General features: G+C 40.4%; 1 protein-coding gene across 2 annotated transcripts; it reads left to right on the forward strand.

The window, feature by feature from the left end:
• Positions 1–1090: 1090 nt before the first annotated feature.
• Positions 1091–13504, forward strand: MORF4L2 (mortality factor 4 like 2). 2 transcript variants are annotated; one of them, XM_078064930.1, is made up of 4 exons: positions 1091–1228; positions 3992–4080; positions 10473–10577; positions 11953–13504. In XM_078064930.1, the coding sequence occupies exon 4, from the start codon at positions 11977–11979 to the stop codon at positions 12841–12843; it is 867 nt and encodes a 288-aa protein (XP_077921056.1). In that variant the 5' UTR covers positions 1091–1228; positions 3992–4080; positions 10473–10577; positions 11953–11976; the 3' UTR covers positions 12844–13504. The 2 variants fall into 2 exon arrangements, with proteins under 2 accessions (XP_077921056.1, XP_077921055.1); XM_078064929.1 differs by lacking the exon at positions 1091–1228 and adding an exon at positions 2480–2617.
• Positions 13505–20422: the final 6918 nt, after the last annotated feature.

Here is a 20422-nt window from a genome sequence, read left to right on the forward strand (position 1 = left end):
GTCAACTATACATCAATGAGAAAGGACAAAAATTTTTGATAAAATATGCAGGGTGTCTCAATAAACATATCATTTATTACCTCGCTTTACATTCTGTAGCACCCTCTAGTGGAGTGTACAAAAATCAGCATGGCATTTCTGCCTTCCAAAACCGTGGTTTTAACTTCAGTGTACTGGAATCACCAGAAGAGTGTAACACAGATCACCAAACCATAGGATTTCTTATTCATTAGGCTTGAGGCGGGGCCTGAGCATCTGAATTTCTGACAACTTCCCCCAAAGTGATAGTAATGCTAGCGGTGTGTCTCGAAAACACTCTTTGAGAACCACAGCTCCAGATCTCGTCCCTCCCCTCTGTGTGTGCATGAGCACATATGCAGGCACACAAATGTGTATGATTGGCAATTGAAAGATATACTAATTGTTGTTTTTTGAATTTTATTCATACCCATCTAATAAGGATTTTGTGAGGAATAAAAAAATATCCATGTAAAGGATATGACACAGCATCTAAAATATAGAAAGCATGCAAGAAAACGGAGTATCACAGAACATAAACCGTTTGCCCAAGGTCTCACAGCTAATAAGTGGGGAATCAAAATTAGGTCTCTAACTCCAAAGACATAACAAAGTGTAGCCGTACCACTACAAAAAATAGGGTGCAAACACACATATTTAATAAAAATTTCAAGAGAAAAAGATCAGTTTTCCATATCAGGGTCCAAGTTTTTATCTGTCTTTATTGACTAAACAGCCACCTATATTTTCCACTGGGGAGTGTTGTTAGCATTGGAAAAGAAGATGCACAGAAAGGATTCAGATCATCAGCAACAGGGCCTGGGGTCATTCATCAATTCTGACCCCCCAAAAAAGGCAAGGAGAGGGCTGGAGGGGGGAATTTTTTTTTTAAGAAGAAGCAAGGAAAAACATTTGGATCTAGGGCCATAGTCCTCTGCCTGGTTGGGCTATTTTCAAAAGTTGATTTTTTTTCCTTAGCAATGAAAGGTATACATGATCCCTATACGTTGTTTGTGGAGTTCAACAAATCAGGAAGAGGGGAAACAAAATCCCATAATTCCAGGGACTAAACAGCCAATCCTTTGCTGGGATTTGGTGGCATCTAGTGGCAGACTCAAGAGGTATAAACCTCACCCAGAGAACTTTCTGGAAAACTAGCTGTGTGCGTACTTGCCTGAAGGACACTGTGCTTGGAGATCAGGACAAAAAGGTAAGAGAGCCTAAGCCCCTACAGAAATTCGGAGTGTGTGTGTCTGTGTGTGTGTGTGTGTGTGTGTGTGTGTGTGTGTAGAGAGAGAGAGACAAAGAGACTGGAGGGGAAAGCTATCACATTATATTACCGGCAGAAAATTGTGTTTGTGCCAAGAGAATGGCAGGCCACTTTGGGGGGGGGAGGATACCAGGGTGCAGGAAAGAAGCTGCACCTTGGAATTGCTAACATGGGGATGGGAGAGTTTGGCTCTTAACTATTGGAGGGCTATGGTTTAGAACAGGATTTTGGCAACAGAGAAAAACGTGGGAAGAAAGAGTATTTTTAGGGTCTGAAATTAAATCGCTAGGAGAGGCCAAAATATTTCTGGCAAAGCCTCTTTATTGGTTATGGTCGCCTTGACTTATTTTCCTTTTCATTAGAACAATTTTCAAACTTATACAAAAGTAGAGATCATTCCGTACACAGCGCGCGTGCACGCACACACGCACATACACATGTGCGCGCGCGCACACACACACACGCCCCCGTCCGGGACACACACCGGCCCCAACGCTGTGTCCCAACGCTAGGGGCGCACGCCTGCGCACACCCACCACCACCGACGCCACGAGGGCTGCCGCGCATACATCGCAACCCCAAGGCTACGCGAGCTCGCCCGCACACAGACAGGCCCCAACACCACGCCCCCACACACCCACCACCCCAACTCACACACACATTAAAACCCCCGCTCCGCTTTTATTTTTCTTTACTCCGACAGTTGCGCAAGAGGTTGGGGGCGTGGCCCCAAATTTGACCTCGCGCTTCCCCACTCGCGGGAACCTTAGCTCATTTCCGCCCATCCTGTTTCCGCAGGCCACGTAGACACTTCCTTTCCCAGTGGAAAAAAAAAACCCATAATGCCTCCCTGCAGGAAAAAAAAAAAAAAAAAAAAAAAAACCTCTGGTCAGGGGAACTCTGGGTCGTGAAAATAGGCCACGTGAACACCCTGCCCTATAGACTTATGACCCAACGGCTGTCGCGCTTTTGGAGGGCGGGCTAAGAACCTAAGAGGGCGAGCGTCATTGGCCAGAGCCCGCACTAAAGGAGAAAGATGATTGGCTTGCTTCAAGCCTTAACCGTGAAGAAGCAGGTTGCTAGCACCCGCCTTTACTGCGGCGAAGTGTCATCGCTGACGTGTTAGGCCTCGTCCAATCATTTGGTTATGGAACATTCTAAAACTTAGGCAAGACGATTGTGATTGGCTGGAGGCTATAAGCCCGCCTCCATGGTGACGTGTCTGCCTATGGATATCAGTTGCCAGAGAAACCTGGCTTTACTATGGCGGTTGGAGGGACGGCAGTGATCACACGTCGGCTGCTGGAAAGAACTGGATTCTCGTTTCAGGTTTCGGGGTGGGGGTGGGGTGAAAGGGTTGACGATTTCTTTTTATCGTCGCATATATTGACAGGATTAACTAATGGTTTCACAGTTGGGCAGAGCTGCATTCAAATTCCTCCTCGCCAACGCCCAGCTTGGGCTGGCTCCTGTTCTTTCAGCGTCTCGGTTTCCATGTTTGTAAAATGGTGATAATAATAGTATCTACCTCAGAGACGTGTACCTCAGAGGCTCGTACTGTGTGTTAGTGCGTATAAGGCACTTAATACCAATCCTGGTTCCGAAAGCTATTCGCTGTTATTGTGGAGTGAAAAACCCGCGTAACAGAATGAGAAAACATAAATCATGTAAAATCGTTCATTATAGTGTTTTTCCTGCCCATCAAATTCTTTCCTATAAGAAATTCGGCCTATAAAAGAGACCCACCAGTCTTTGCCGGTGAAATAATTTACTACTTAAGAATTAGCTCGAAATAGCGGGGATTGGAATTTTCCATATTGAAAAGTTTAAAAGGCGGGGGGTGGGGGAGATGGAGAACGAGAGCGATCAAGAGATGAACCACATGCGATGAGTAGGCCTTGTTTGGATCCTGATTCGAACACACCAACTTAAAAAAAAAAAAAAAAAAAGCTGTTTAAGATGCATCGGGAAAATTTGAAGACGGGTTTGATGGTTTTTTAAGGAATTGATGTCGATATTTTAGACGTTATAATGGCATTAATGGTTATGTTTTCAAATTATCTTGTAGAGATAGGAAAATATTTGCGGATTAAGTAATAAAATGTCTGGGAATGACTTAAGATACGTTGATGACTGGGATTTGCTTCAAAATGATCTTAGCGGTAGGGGGAAGTGGGGAGGGGTATAGATGAAACAAAACTGGCCCTAAGTTAATAATTGTTTGAGCTGAGTGATGGGGCATATGGGGTTCCTTATATTATTCCGTCTTCCTTGGTATATGTTTGACATTTTCCATAATAAAATGCAGAAAATCAGCTATTCGGTGAGCCTAAAAAAATCGGAGTGGGGGGGAGCAGTGGGTGGGGTTATAGATGAAACAAGATGGCCTTCAGTTGGTAATTGTTGAAGCTGGGTGATTGGGATAGGTTTATAATACTCTTCCTTCTACATTTTTATTCATTTGAGATTATCCTTCATGAAAAGTATAAAAAAGACAGTTACTTCATCAAAAATAAAGATAAATGCACAATACAGTAATTTTGAAAATAAAACCACAAGAAAGGAAAAAGAAACATTTGTACATTATTTATCAGCTGTGGTGTCCTTTGTGTGTGATAAAATGCATTGGTTAATGGAGGAAAAAAAAGGATCTCATATCTTTTTACTTTATGTCCTTTTCTGTCCCCTTCTTTGACCTTCCAGGCCATCATCAGAAGAGCTAAGTTTGCTGTATAGTAAGGATCAGAAGATCTGATCCAGATTGCAGAACCATCCCTGATTACAGAATCTGGGTAAGTGCCTCCCTTCTCCTGGCCTCAATTCTCAAACAAGATAATTCCACATAACCTTCCTAACTGTCCAGGAGTATTTTGAAGATTAATAAGCGGCTATGTGGGAAAGCACTCTAAATTCTAAGAAGGAAAGGATGGGTGCTTCCAGTATAGCAAGTGCCCAAACAACAGAGGACTGTATAATCTTACATTCTTTGATAAAAGATGTTACAATTGATACCCTAGAGTTAGTTCCATATATATGTGTATATATATGTATAATTCTTTTTTAAAAAAAATTTGTGGCATCTCATGTACAGCATAATTTAGTGGTTGAAAGCAAATACTGACTTCCTTAATTTGAATTCTGTCTTTGCCACTTACTATGTGATCCTGGGCAAGATACTTATCTCCTTTTGTCCCTAAATTTCCTCATGTGTAAAATAAAGATGATAATAGTTCCTTCTTCATAGGATTTTTGAAGGGATTACGTGTAAAGTACCAGGACAGTGCTTGGCACATATTAAGTGTTTGCTTTAATAATGATTATGGTTCTGTTAGTCCTTGTGGTACATCCTGGTTTACCTACCCACACATACACTCTTAAACTTCTAAAAGCAGTGGATTCTTCTGTTTGGAAATGTAAAAAAATTAATACTGTTGGTTTCTTTCCTGATTTTTCCAGAAGCAGCAGTTACCACTAGAACTGAATTCTGAAATTATGACTTCTGCTTGTCCTAACAATCTAGAAAGATACTGAGTATATTGATCATATTTATTTACAAGGGAATTTCCAGGAGCTATAATTTTAACTAGGAAATCATAACCATATTCAGTCTGCTAACAGCTTTTGTGTCATTCCTCCTTTGTCTCAGACTCAAAAAATATGTTAAACATAAAGGAAGTGTTCCAAGATCCAGAAGAGAATGGATATAAATGTAACTGGCATGGTATATGTGTATTTAAAGGTTTATTCCAACAAACCATAGGAGATGATGTTCACACTTCATTTGTGACACACCCATACCAAAATGTTAGCCTTTGGAGTCTGCATTCCTAAGTGGCCCATCACTTGCATGAGGGGATGAAGGAAGGTTTTTTCAGTGACTTGAGAGGTTCATTTTCCAATGGAGTCACTATATTTTCCTTCTAATTTTTTTTTTTCTCTTCTGAAAGCTGGGTTGCAGAGGAGGGTGCTGCCCTGGCGGAAAAGATGCAGTAGATGGGTAGGCACAAAACCCCTTTACAGGAGGCCATTTGGAGAATGATTAAGGGCAAAAGGGAGGGAGGGGGGCTGTTAGGCCAGTAGGAGCTCAGAGAAGGCAAGGTCCAGGGTATCCTGAAATGGTGAAAGCCTCAGAGAGGAAAAGGACCTTGACCTGCACCTCCAAGAATGGGCAGAACCTAGGAGGGGGGAGGGAAACCAGTCTGAATGGTATGCCTACAAAATGTATTATACACAGTGACAATTTACTGAAAAGTCCAGCTATGTGTGAGATCTAAGGATAAGAATAGATTAGAAAATCATTGAATATGTGTATTTTAATACAGATTTTGTCATGTAATTGGTATGTGAATATATTATCCTTATAATGAAAAGGTGTAAATATTACAGATAGGCTCAGGTTTCAGTTTCTTCGCACCTCCAGTCTCTTACTCTTTCCAGAGTTAACCACTATTCTCAGTTCTATTTCCTTCTAGATCTCTAAATTATGTACCTGTTTAAAAACATACATGGATATATATATAAAATACGTTTTGTGTTTTCTTTTACATAAATACGGTATCACGCTATAGGTATTGTTTTTGCAACTTGCTGTTTTTATTCAGCGAATTATCTTGGATGTCTTCATGTCCATTCATAGAGTTCTTTTTGATTCCTTTCGCAGTGGCATTGTTTTAACTAGCATGATAATCCATATTATGGATAAACCACATTTTATCTTTCCAAATCACTAGTGATAGACCTCCAGGTTGACTCCAGTGTTTGCTACTTCAAATAATGCATCAAACATCCTTGGAAACCATTTACAAGTGTTATTCTAGGGCAACATTTATGTCTTTATGATAATTAAACCAATGTGATACTGGTGTGAGAACAGATACCACTATGACAGACCAGGTGACCTAGAAATAGTGATAGCCTTTAACAATTGAATAATCAGAAATCATTGGGAAGAGAGTACCTTAAAAGACCCATGTACATCTAGGAATTTAGAATGTTCTATAATAGCATTTCAAATCAGTGGGGAAAGGATGACCACTTTAATAATTAATATTAGGAAAAGTCACATATTTGGAAGAAACTATAGAAATACCAAGAAATATAGGAAATCATTTTTAGAATATTGATTTGGGAGCATTTTCCCTGGATGTGACATAAATGCCAAAGTTCACAAAGGAAAAGGTTGACATACTTGTGTTGATTATACACACACACACACACAGACCCAGAGAAGGAAAATGAGTTTGGAAAAAATGTTTCCAACATACCCAAGAATACTTAGGATTTAATTCTTAGAAATCAGTAAAGGAAGCAAACAACCTAGTGTAAAAAAGAACAAAAATATTCACATAAGCAAAACATACACATGAATGTGTGAAAGATGCTCAGTGATATTAACTACATACTAGATAAGCAAAAAATTTTTTTCCAGAAGATGTTTATCCCATGTTGCTGAAGGTGTAGGTGAATGAACTTTAACATTTTTGCTGGGAGTACAAATTAAAGTGGTTCTTTACAAATTGAATTTGCCTCTATCTCATCAAAGTTATAAGTATACCAATCCTTTGAACAGTTCCACTTCTGAGAATAGTCCTGAAATCCCTAATGCTCTAATATATCTGTACACTTATGACTATTACAGCATTTCTGTAAAAATGAAGTATTGGGAACAACCTAAATGTTAATAAGGGACTGGCTAAATTCTGGCACATAGAGATTATAGAGTAATGTGGATATTAAAAAGAATGAGCCTAGGTATGTGTGGACGGAAAGATGCCCATGACAAAATGAGAAAAGGTGTGGGGCAATATGTCTCACCAAATCAAATACAGAATACACATTTAGTTTTAAAGGTTGTATATTGGTGTGAATATGCACATAGGATTTGAAAGCTTACACAGTCATTCTGGGATTGGGGAGGGGAGGTAAAGGGAGAATTCCCCCATCTTTATGTATTTTGGAATTTATACATATGTAAAGATTACCCGTAAATGGTACCACAGAATTAACTACTTGGGGAAAATAATGCAGATTTTCAGTTTGTAACTTAGAAAATAAATTCTGGATGGATTAAGAAAATATAAAACCTCCATTAAAATGACATCTTTTAACAGTGGAAGGGGAAACTAACATTTCATTATATAAAACTTTAAAATCTTAACATCAGGCACTCTAAAAAACACTAGGGGAAATACAACTCTTGGTATATAAAGAGCTCCTATAGATGTTAAAATCACTAAGAATCAACTGAATGGGCACAGGACAAAAGCGTATATTGCCAATAGAGGCTTTTTAAATGTTAAACATCTCTAATAAGAACAACTAAACGTTTTATCAAATTCTGTAAATGAGCCTAGCCACTGCTGACCAGAGTACAAATGATAGTTTTACACACTACTTGTAAGGTTCAAAACTGGTACAGCTTGGGAGGAAGTTTTTTGGCAACGTGTTATTATCTCTTGACCCACTAAATCTGCATCTGGAAATAATAAAAGGAAATGACAAAAATGCTGTAATAGTTTCTGCAGGGTAAATTGAAGAGGAATCACTTGCCATTAAGGGTGTTTAGATTAAGGTATGACCATTGATGAAATACACAGCTCTCAAGATCTACGTATATTATGTTACATGGGAAAAATAACTAGTTGTGATACCACGCTTTTTAAAAGGGAAGGTTAAGATTTGATAACCAGTATAAGCTCACCTCTGTTTAAGCATTTACACAGAAATTTAGAAAACTAGGGCAAACCTACGAATGTGTTTTCTCAGTGTCTGGCCTACCCCTAGAGCTGACCTGTAGAAGACAAGTGGGAAAATACTTGATGACTCGTCCCTAATTTGTGCCTCCATTTTCTTCATGTGTTGAATCACTTCCTCACTTTGAATTGCTATTGTATACCCACCAGGGACCTAAGTGCTGCTCCAAAATATATGCTATATGTGTAACACAAGACCTGTGGCAAATAGATTAATGGTGTGGTTCTATAAGCAAAACTAACACGAGACATTTAAATATTGAACTCTGAAGTAGTAACATCCGCTTCGTGTGGTATTGGAGATGGGAGAGAAACATGGACTAGAGTTGGAGATTTAAGGAGGAAAGAAGACTTATGTGGTATTTAGATGGAGACAAGGGAGAGAGCATGATGGGAGCAAAGAGTAGGTATACTAAGCCAGTAAACAACCGTTATAAAAGCCTGAAACTGAAGACAAGCTGGCAAACTCAAAGTTTAAAATGGCCCCAAATTAAGTAATCTATAGTGCAAACTTCACTGTCACTGATCATGGAGCAGTGTTAAGCTGGGAAGGGAGGTACAAAGTGGAAAGCTATCCAGAAACTTGTGTTACAAGTAGGAGCCAGACATCAAAAGGACAGGTATTCCCTTCTTTTGATGTCTGGTTTCTGACTTCCAGGTAGTAATAGTTGCTTGTTTGATCTGTAGGATACTCAGATGAAAATAAAGGTACTGAGACAACTTCTATAAAGGCTGTTTCCGTGACTTTATTCATTGGTCACAAACCTTGACTCGTGCAGGTATTTTTCTGTATAATGTCAGATATTTCATGGAGACTTTATAAGAGTGATAGAAGAATTTGTAGAGAATGACAGAACTCACCCAGTTAATTAGAACCAGGTAGAATTCCTTTTTGTAGTTTTCCTATGAATGAATATATGAGACCAATGCCAAGGATGTACAGTAGGTTCAGCTATCATTTTCAAGTTCCTCAGTAAGGAATTGCTGATGACTGTAAGACTTCCAAAATACTTCCTGTCCAGCCTGGCCTCACTTCTGTTATACACAGTCTGGCTGGCACTGAGCCATCTTGATTTCTTTAGTTGGTATTTTAACTATCCCCCTTGTTTAGTGGAAGCTCTGCACTGTATTAACTCTTGAGGTGGGTTTTCTGAATTTTGCCTATATTACTTAACTAAATTCTCTGATACCCTCATATACCATGTCCCCTCTGTCGGGGGCACAATGAATGTTTGTTTAGAAACATCCTTTTTGTAAGCTTCGATAGCTTACAATGTAATGCCATGACACACTGGCCACTGATCCTTCACAGGATGTGTCTGTTTATCCCTCTCAGGCAGGTGTCTGATTCCCACAGGGTCAGTATCCGTATTCACAGATTTTGATGCTCTCTTGAGGGAGAGAGCCCTTTGCCCTTTTATTTTTTACTCAGATCTTTGTGTCCTTTTAGTGAGAGGATCTCATTTGGTTAGTGAAAGCTCTGGCACTCAGGCCTCTCTCCCCAGTAACTGCTTTCTCTGATTCAAGGCTCTGGTTGTCTAGCATTTCTTACCTCTTATTTCCCCCCCTAGGGCTTCCCTGACACCTGCTCACATCGTTTTAAGGGCTAAGGATTGGCTGAGGAGCTTTTTATGTGGGTGAAAGTCATAGTTAGCAGAGAAACCTGGTTTAAGTCTGATCCACCACCATCCCTCATTTTTTCCCAGAGGTTACCCTGATTTTAACAGTATGGTATTGATTCATCTAGATACTTTTCCTATGCATTTATACGTATCAGTTTAAAACAGGAGTTTGATCACACTCACTCTGTAAGAACTGTATAGGACTGATAGTTATTTCTCGACCTGTGCTATCTCTTCAGTATCCTATTGTACATATTATGCCTTATGCCTGTTTACCTAATAATGTAGACTCAAGCATCTTTCCATATTCGTTCGTGGTTCTCTGCTTAATTCATTTGAATGTTCTTCCAGAGTGTGCATACATAATCTGTATTATGAATATATAGGTGTTTCCAGTTCTTCAATATTAAAAGCACCACTGCAGTGAACATCTTTGTATCCATATTCACATGTATTCCTGCAAGATACTGTGCTGTTTAGCCAAATTGTATTTATAAAGTTTTTAAGAAGAACCTGTGAAGTCAAGGGATAGTTTTGCCTCATTCCATAGATGAGGAAAAAGAGGCTAAGAGAGCTTACATATCTTGCCTAAGTCCTCAAAATTCATAAATGGCAGAGCCTAATTGAAGTAGAAGTATGTCTAACAGTGGAGCTCATATATTTTCTCTGATACTACAGTTTCTCTGATATTATATATCATATATAGCTCATGTATTTTCTCTGATATTACAGTCAAAAAAGTACGGGTTTTTTTTCTGTATTATTTCATAAAAGTTCATCTTCATTGCAGATACCTGTTTTCCTTTCTAGGTTGTGTCTCCCACCTCATCCCTCCAGACCATCCCAGGAGATCTAGGAGGTTCCATCTGGGAAAACACTAGGAGTTCTTGGAAGGGAAAGAAGGAAGAGGATTATGTAAGTCAAAAAAATTGCTTCATCTGTCACACTATAAGAATCATAGAACACTATTTTTTCATCTTTATCTCACAGTTCTCTCTGCTGCATTTTATACTGAGTATTATTCCTTGCCCATCTTAAAACTCTCAACTTCTTTGGCTTCCAAAACAACATTCTCCTAATTCTTCTATGGCTGCTCTGACCATTTTTGTTTTGTTCTTGGTCTCTCTGCTCACCCCTTAAATATCATTCTTTTTTGGTTTTTCCAGAATTTCATACTTTGGTGCAGTTTTTCTTCCTCTTCTCTCCATGAATGATTTTGATGGCTTTCATAGCTTCCAGTAGCAGCTGTATGATAATTACTCTCAGATCTCCGTTTCTGGCTTTGACCCTCACCTGAGCTTTAAAGTTAAATGTCTAACTGTATACCTCACACTTCGTAGATCCAGTACTGAACTTCTTTCCTCTCTAATCCACTTCCTCCTTCTTTAGATGCACTCTCATTTGGTGATAATACTAATGACCTAATCACCCATTCTTAAAACCTGGGAATCCTCACTGACTTCTCCCTCACTGATTTATCACCTCCTCCAACAAGCTAATACTGAAAGCGGTGTCATGTACCATTTCTCGTTTGCTCCAAAGTACTCTGTGCTTATAACTGTCATTGTACTAACCTTGTTTTTTTAATTGCCACTTTAGATATTTGAATCCCTAGCACCTAGCATAGTACCTGTCCCAAAACAAATACGCATTAATGTATGATGACTAATTGAATGGATGAATTATTTCTTTCCTATTACTTTATTGCTGATTCTAAACTAACCATTAAAATCAGTGTTTTTATTAATTCATTAATTACCTAGGTTTAAAATTACAGAGCCACCTTTGACTTCTCCCTCTTCATTTACCAAGTTCTGTATTCGGTTTCTCTTGACTCTGTCATCACCCTAGTTCAGGCCTACCTGGACTCCTACAAAAACATTTACTGTTACTCATTTTGCCTCCAGTCAACTAATCTTTCTTATTTCTTTCATCTTGTCATTTCTCCTGTTCAGAGTCTTTAATTTCAATTCTGCTGCCTTCTGCAGTTTTATTCCATTTAATTCATTCTTTTTCTAAAATTATATTCCTGTCTTTTGAGTGGCACCAAAAAACTAACTTATGGGCAAGTCCAATGAGTGATCGGATGCTGGGGTGAGAGTAGTGGTTGGTAGTGACGATCAAAGAGAGGGTGGAAGTAGTAAGTCACTTACAGATGATCCTGAACTAGGATTTGACATCCAAATTCCCAGAGAATAGTTTCTGTTTTACTTTGGTGGGCCTTTAAGAAGCAGTGTGTGTTAAAGGTCACAATAGGAAACAACCAAGTAAAATCCTTTATATATTACAGTGGTTGGAATAAAAACAGGGTTGAATGAGTTCCAGAAAGCAGGGGTCTCAAACTCGTGGACAACAATCTGCAGAAGAAGACAACTTCAAAAAACCAACTAGAAGCAATATGCAAAGAAGTAAGATGAGAGGGGCCTCCTCAGGAAAGAAGACTGCTGGTCCACAGCAGAAGAATCTGGAACCGGCTCTCCCAGGCAGATGGGGAGGTCGCTCTGCAGAGAACCCCCCTTCGGGATCCGTGAGGAAGACAAGAAAGAACAAGCAGAAGACTCCTGGAAACGGAGATGGTGGCAGTACCAGCGAAGCACCTCAGCCACCTCGGAAGAAAAGGGCCCGGGCAGATCCCACTGTTGAAAGTGAGGAGGCATTTAAGAATAGAATGGAAGTTAAAGTGAAGATTCCTGAAGAATTAAAACCATGGCTTGTTGAGGACTGGGACTTAGTTACCAGGCAGAAGCAGCTGTTTCAACTCCCTGCTAAGAAAAATGTAGATGCCATTCTGGAAGAGTATGCAAATTGTAAGAAGTCGCAGGGAAATGTTGATAATAAGGAATATGCGGTTAATGAAGTTGTGGCAGGAATAAAAGAGTATTTCAATGTGATGTTGGGCACTCAGCTGCTCTACAAATTTGAGAGGCCCCAGTATGCAGAAATCCTCTTGGCTCACCCTGATGCGCCAATGTCCCAGGTTTATGGAGCCCCACACCTACTGAGATTATTTGTGAGAATCGGAGCAATGTTGGCATATACGCCCCTTGATGAGAAGAGCCTTGCATTGTTGTTGGGCTATTTGCATGATTTCCTAAAATATCTGGCAAAGAATGCTGCATCTCTGTTTACTGCCAGTGATTACAAAGTGGCTTCGGCTGAGTACCACCGCAAAGCCCTGTGAGGGTCTACTGACCACTCACTGTTAACGTCTGGTATCTGTAAACACTCTTTTTGTTCTTAGTCTTTTTCTTGTATAATTGATGTTCTTTAAAATTGTTAATGTATAACAGGGCTTATGTTTCAGTTTGTTTTCTGTTTCATTTTAAACAGAAAATGAAAGGAGTACAAGCTCCTTTTCTCATTTCAAAGTTGCTACCAGTGTACGCAGTAATTAGACAAAGAAGAAACATTCAGTAGAACATTTTATTGCCTAGTTGACAACATTGCTTGAATGCTGGTGGTTCTATCCCTTTGACACTACACAATTTTCTAATATGTGTTAATGCTACGTGACAAAATGCCCTGATTCCTAGTGCCAAAGGTTCAACTTAATGTATATACCTGAAAACCCATGCATTTGTGCTCTTTTTTTTTTATGGTGCTTGAAGTAAAACAGCCCATCCTCTGCAAGTCCATCTATGTTGTTCCTTAGGCATTCTATCTTTGCTCAAATTGTTGAAGGATGGTGATTTGTTTCATGGTTTTTGTATTTGAGTCTAATGCACGTTCTAACATGATAGAGGCAATGCATTATTGTGTAGCCACGGTTTTCTGGAGAAGTTGATATTTTAGGAATTGTATTTCAGATCTTAAATAAAATTTGTTTCTAAATTTCAAAGCAAGTATTTTGCAGCGTGCCTTTAATATTACCGAGGCTGACAAGTCAGCAGGCTCAAGAAAGGTCTAGATGGTATCGGAGAGTTCTGACTCCCAGTGAAAGAATTCCTTTTTCTGTTGGGTGTGGCAGCCAGGAGTATGCTGTCATGCCAGTTCCCCTCCCCTGCCCTCTCACTGTGGCTTCTCAAAGTGTGATCACTTTCTAGTGCTGCTTAGAAGAGGCAGTTTTGTTCCTGATGCTCCTTGCCCCTATGTAAGTTGGGCTGGTATAACAGAATATTTAGTGGGTACTCTAACAGTCCCTTACACTTGTGCAGAGCTTTGCTCTTTCCCACAAAAGGAAGCATGGACAGCCACCTTCAGAAATACTTGTAGAAATACCACTATCAGAAATACTTGTAGATTTTGGACCAAGGATGGCCACTTTCCCTGGTTCCAACATTGAGGTCCTGTTCTGTTTTCATAATCCCTTAGACATAACAGTGGGAATCCAGAGTAGGGGATTTGTGGAGGAGGGTTGATGTTGGAGGCCTATAATTATAAATCCATTCTATATGGAAATTTCCCAAACCAGGTTTTGTCCCATGATAGTGTTTTTTACTTCTTTAGCGTGCAAAAAAAAAAAAAAGTATTCCATGTTACTGCAGAAATTTTGGAAAATACAGTAAGAACAAATCTAGAAATAAGAGTCCTGTATAGGGGCACCTGGGTGGCTCAGTCAGTTAAGCATCTGCCTTCAGCTCAGGTCAGCATCCCGGAGTCCTGGGATCAAGCGCGCATGGAGCTCCCTGCTCAGCAGGGGGTCTGCTTCTCCGTCTGCCCTTCACCCTGCTCTCACTCACTCTCAAATAAATAAAATCTTTAAAAAAAAAAAAAGTCCTGTATAATCCTACTGGATCAGTCAGGGTCCCAGCAGGAAATAAACAGGACTCAAAATAGATGATTTGAGAAGTTTAATAGAGAAATTTTTTTCCCAAGTTGTCAGCAGAGGAGTAAAATCATGGCGTGTATTAGTTTGCCAGGGCTGCCACATCAAAGTACCACGAACTAGGTGACTTAACAGAAATTTCTTTTCTCATAGTTCTGGAGTCTAGAAATCCCAAATCAAGGTATTGGCAGGGTTGGTTTCTTCTGAGGCCTCTCCTTGGCTTGTAGTTGGCTGCCTTCCTATGACTTCACATGGTCTTTACCTCTGCACCTGTGTCCTAATCGCTTCTTCTAAGGAGGCCTAATGACCCCATTTTAACTTCACTACCTCTGTAAAGATTCCATCTCCAGGGCGCCTGGGTGGCTCAGTTGGTTAAGCGACTGCCTTCGGCTCAGGTCATGATCCTGGAGTCCCTGGATCGAGTCCCGCATCGGGCTTCCTGCTCGGCAGGGAGTCTGCTTCGTCCTCTGACCCTATCCCCTCTCAGGTGTTCTCTCTCTCATTCTCTCTCTCTCAAATAAATAAATAAAATCTTTAAAAAAAAAAAAAAAAAGAAGATTCCATCTCCAAACGAAGTCCCATTCTGAGGTACTGGGGGGTTAAGATTTCACAATTGAGCCTGTCATATGGTGTTACCTATAGGCAAAGAAAAGTAGAGTAGGAGGGTAGGGAGCAGGGTGAGGGGAAGGAGTGGAAAGGGAGAGTGTGGAGGAGGGGTGGGAGAGGAACGAGGAGGGGAGGAAGTAGGAGCAGTGAGAAGGAGGAGGGAGGAGGGAGTGGTTACTGGTTGGTAGACAGCTATATGGAAAGGGCCACCTGACAGCTGTGATCTTCAGGACGCAGTTAGCTCACAGAGACCTCAGAGAATCTAGGATGGGGGCATAAAAAATACCTGAATTAATTCTTCTGGGCATTACCCTTTAACCAAACTGGAAGCCAAAGGGCATGGAAAACATTTGATGTAATCTACACTGGTAAGCTTGGGGGACACAGAGCAGGGAGGAAAAATGGATCAGAGAGGACAACTAAGAGATTTCTAGCACACGCACACCTGAAATAACCATAGTTCATACTTTGCCATATAGTCTTAGAACTATTATGCCCTCTGAGGGACCTAGGGCCTGGCCAACTAGAAAAGTTCTTAAGGACTCATACATTCAGAGGACAGTTGTGTAATAGTTCATAACACTCAGAAAACACTGTATAAGAGTTTGTTTCCTTCGTTCTTTGAAACTTTGAATAGGAGGCCTAGCAAACAGATGGGAGCTTAGCTCACACGCTTGAACATGTTAGAAATACCACATTTTAAAATTGCCTTTAGGGGCACCTGGGTGGCTCAGTTGGTTAAGCGTCCAACTCTTGGTTTTGGCCCAAGTCATGATCTTACGGGTTGTGAGATCAAGCCCTACATCTGTGCTCTGCACTCAGCAGGGAGTCTGCTGGAAGATTCTCACCTGCCCTCCCCCCTGCATGTGCATGCATGTGCACTTGCGCTCTCAAGTAAATAAGTCTCTAAAAAAATAAATTGCCTTTAAATGAACATAAATAAGATCCTGACATTCAAATGTAGCACGTTGCTGGGATGCCCACTTAAGTTGTTACTAGGGATTCCCTATCTCCATTAGTTGTACAAACATGCTATGGTCTGATCTAGCATGAGATTCCCACTGTCATCAGATACCTGATCACATTGGTTAGAGATCAGATACTCATTTACTGAATTGGCATGATTTCTTCAGATCCGTTGCTCCTGCCGCTTCTATCCGGGCCTCTGGATTAGGGGAATCTTTGGTAAGACTAGGTGCGCAGCTTTCCTGAGCCCACCATAGTCTTCCTTGGATCCTGATTCGGAAAACTACTCATGTCTCCACTACTGGAAGGACCCACAAACCCTGACCTCTCTTCTCTTGTTGCCTTCAAATGCCCTCCATTCCCATCCAGAGACATCTGGCTTGATGTTATCAAGTAATACAATTCTTTTCAAGACATAAAAGCCACCGGCTTCAAGCAGCTTCTACTTCCAGTTCTGCCACAAATCTCCCTCTCCTGGATCTCTGTAAGAAATGAGAGGAGAGAAAAATTTAAGAACCCAACACACATGTTAATATCCCAATGACCGATAATTCAGTCATTTCCAGTTAAGTTCATATGTGGTTTCTTTTTACTTTAGCTGATTTCTTCTTGTTAATTGCTTTATTTTTTTAAAGACAACACCTTAGGAATATTCAGGAGAGGCCTAAAGTACTTTATTAGGACCTAAAACAGGCCATCTCATTGATTAAAAAAAAAGAAACAGAGGGCAATTATAATAAATGTATGCAAACTATTACCAGAATCTCTGTTGATTTAGCAAGTGTCTCTATTTTGAAGCCACACAGGTGTAGTTTCATCTAGCCATCTTGATGACTAAATGGCTTCCTTCTGAAACTGAAGGGTGGATCTGAGAGTTTATTTCTCCCATGAGATTCAGCGCCTAGCTAAAGTGGTGGTTCCATAATAAATAGTTATTATAATTGTTATTTATTGTTTTCATCAATATCATTATCAACATAAATAGGCCCGTTTCCCACCCAGGAGAATGTATGCAGATTGGTACGGAAGCATGTTGTGAAATGACTCTCGTGACACCCATCAAACACCTAGAAAGCAAAGAAGGTAGCCATTAAATAGAAGGCTTGTTTTGCCTAAGACAAATTTCTGGCACAGAATAAAAGTTCAAGGATGGTAATTCTCTCTCCTCTCTCCCTTCCCAAAAGGAAAGGGTGAAGACTATATTCCTAAGATCTGTGGTTCTCAACCTGAGGTCTCCAGACTTTTTTTTTTTTTTTTTTTTTTTGGTCTCCAGACTTCTAAGGGACTTTAAGGATACCATTAAGAATTGAAACCTCATGAGACGCCTGGGTGGCTCAGTGGGTTAAGCGTCTGCCTTCAGCTCAGGTCATGATCCCAGGGTCCTGAGCCCCCCCACATGGGGCTCCCTGCTCAGTGGGGAGCCTGCTTCTCCCTCTGCCTGCTGCTCCCTCTGCTTGTGCTCAAGCTCGCGCTTGCGCGGTCTCTCCCTCTCTCTGTCAAATAAATAAAAATCTTAAAAAAAGATTCTCTCTCTCCCCCCGCCCTTCCCCCTGCTCTCTCTCTCTCTCTCTCAAAAAAAAAAGGAATTGAAGAGCTCTTTTCTTGACTTTCTTCTTTTTTTCTTAATTCATTAATTCATTATGAAGGTAACACTTAGCTGAGCTTTCTCTAGAATCAAATGAGATAATATATTTAAACGTGCATCATGAGCTATGAATAATAATGGTTAACAGTCTGTATATAGAAATTTCAGCTATTAGTAATTGTGCCTATGTTTTTGTGAAAAAAAATTCAAAATATAAAAGTGTTTAAGGAAGAGGACAGAAGTTGGAGACAGTCTATATTTTGTTAAAAATATAATTAAACAATTTAGAAAAGTCTTTTTTTTTAAGATTTTATTTATTTATTCGATAGAGACACAGCGAGAGAGGGAACACAAGCAGGGGGAGTGGGAGAAGGAGAAGCAGGCCTCCCGCGGAGCAGGGAGCCCAATGCAGGGCTCGATCCCAGGACCCTGGAATCATGACCTGAGCCGAAGGCAGACGCTTAATGACTGAGCCACCCAGGTGCCCCAATTTAGAAAAAGTCTTAGGATAAGCATGAAAAGATTAAAAATAGAATGTGTTTATCAAATTAAAAAATAAAAATAGAATGTGTAAATTCCAAATTTCCAAAGAAAACTCCCTTGGTCCAAGAGAAGGCAGGAAAAGAGAGGAAGGGGAAAATGCAAAGAAAAAAACACGATAAACAGAAAACACAAAATAGGAAGGCAGAAGTACATCTACATCAATAATAATAAATGCAGATAGATTAAACTCATAGTAAAAGAAAATCTCAGATTGGATTTTTTTTCAAGGCACAGAATGTAGTTTCATGCTTTTTCTCAAAGATGCCCTTAAAATTATCCAGAAAAGTTCAAAATAAAAGGATGGAAGAATATATATTAGGTAAATACTAAGCAAAAGAAAGCTGGTGTAGGAAAATTGATACAAAAACACAGTAGCATGGCACAACACAAACATCATACCAAGCAGAGGTAGTCAATCTACTGAGCAAGAACAACTGTGAGATATAACCAAAATGCAACTTTACTTTTGTCTAATACTTTAAGCTTTGCCCAGGCCCCATGGCTTTGCTGCTCACTCCAAAGAGCCCTACAGTCACTTTAAATAATAAATCTAGCTTCGTTTCAGTGACTAGAACCCCCAGTCCCTAAAAAAAAAGAAGAACCCTCTGAACTCAAAGTTAAACCTCTCCTCCCTCAGCTAGCACCAAATTCAGGTGGACCTCCCACCTTTGGAGTAAGGGATGTGTTGGGTTTCTTCTCTTTCCCCATCCTCCCCAGCTTGCTAATTTTGACTTCAGGCCTGTCTAGGGTTGAAGGGAGGGAGTAAACAGAAAGCTATGGTTGTGTAGTAAGTTGGCTTCATGCTTTCTGGGTCTAGCTGACATTTAAAGCAGACTCTCATGTGAGGCTCCCCCACTGCAACTTTTGTGTCAAAAGCTAAACATTCTATTGCTGTTTCCTCTTCAGCTCTGGGTTTTCCAGCTGTCCATTCCATACAGTTTCTCTGATGGAATCCTTAGCACCCCCAAACAGTTCTCTTCAGCAGGCCCCTCAATACTAAACATTGTACTCCTGCATGACCCACTTTTGATACATGAGAAACATCCATATATCTTTTGCCCCCAACAAATTGGGAGTATAGACATCCTAATATAGTCACCTCTCCTTTGCTCCCACCATCACCACAGTGGCATTCTTTAGCCCATAAGACTTCTCATGCTGGATTCGGATCCCATTTCACTGTGCCTCCAAACTCCAGGAGATACATATCAAGCTTCTTGGGGCCCAGCCGAAAGCCTTGGGATGAAGGAGAAAGCACCCCAACTCTTCCCCCTTGGACACCCACTCCGAAGAAATCCTCCTCACAAAAATTCCTTCTCCATATCTCCTCTCTCTTGACCCTTTTAGTCCTCCTTGTAAGTTTTAGAGCTGCTTCGTTATTTCCTTTGAAAACCTGGCTTTAGACTTTCCTATCTGTTAAATCTTGGTGCAAAAGAGGAAACTTCCAACTTAACATTCCTCATGCATATTTACACCAACCAATCTCCCAGTCCTGGAAGGTTACCATCTAAAGTTTAAAAAAATTTAAATGGTAGGAGTATGGGTTTTGGAGTATAATGAACCTAGGTTAGAATACAGGCTCCACAACTTACTAGATTTAGGGCCTTGGAAAATACACTCCCCGAGTTGTTTCTTCTTCATGTAAGGAAATACTGCTACCTGCCTTACAGGGTTCTTATGGGTTTTTTTTTTTAAGATTTTATTTATTTATTTGAGAGGGGTGGGGAAGGAACATGAGCTGCGGGCGGAGGCAGAGGGAGAGGGAGAAGCAGGCTCCCCACTGAGCAGGGAGCCTGACACGGGGCTCGATCCCAGGACCCCGGGATCATGACCTGAGCTGAAGGCAGACACTCAACCGACTGAGCCACCCAGGCGTCCCTCTTATAGGGTTTTAAGAGACTCAAACCAAAACGCCAAACACTGCATCTGGCCCTTAGTGGGCACTCAAGCAAATGTTAGGTTCCTTCCCATCTTGCCTTTTCCCTTTCTTGAAAAACATAGCTTTGACACTCTCTACCATAAAGAACATTTGTAAATGTAACAAGGGGAGATACAGGTATGCTCTTCAGTGCCATTTCTGTATTCCAGAGTAAGCTGTCTAATGGATACAGTATAGGAAAAGGGATGATATGATCATACCATTCTCATTTTGGGAGTTACCCATCTAATGCAGTTGAAGGTAGGGGACACAATCATGTCATTGAACTGGTTCATGTGTTTTCCTGAACCTGAATTTTAACTTCTAGGTTGAAAATCAATAAAGCATACATACTTCGAGCTCCAGAACTTTAGATT

The sequence above is a fragment of the Halichoerus grypus genome, chromosome X, assembly GCF_964656455.1.
Source record: "Halichoerus grypus chromosome X, mHalGry1.hap1.1, whole genome shotgun sequence".
In the NCBI taxonomy this organism is placed as follows: Eukaryota; Metazoa; Chordata; class Mammalia; order Carnivora; family Phocidae; genus Halichoerus; species Halichoerus grypus.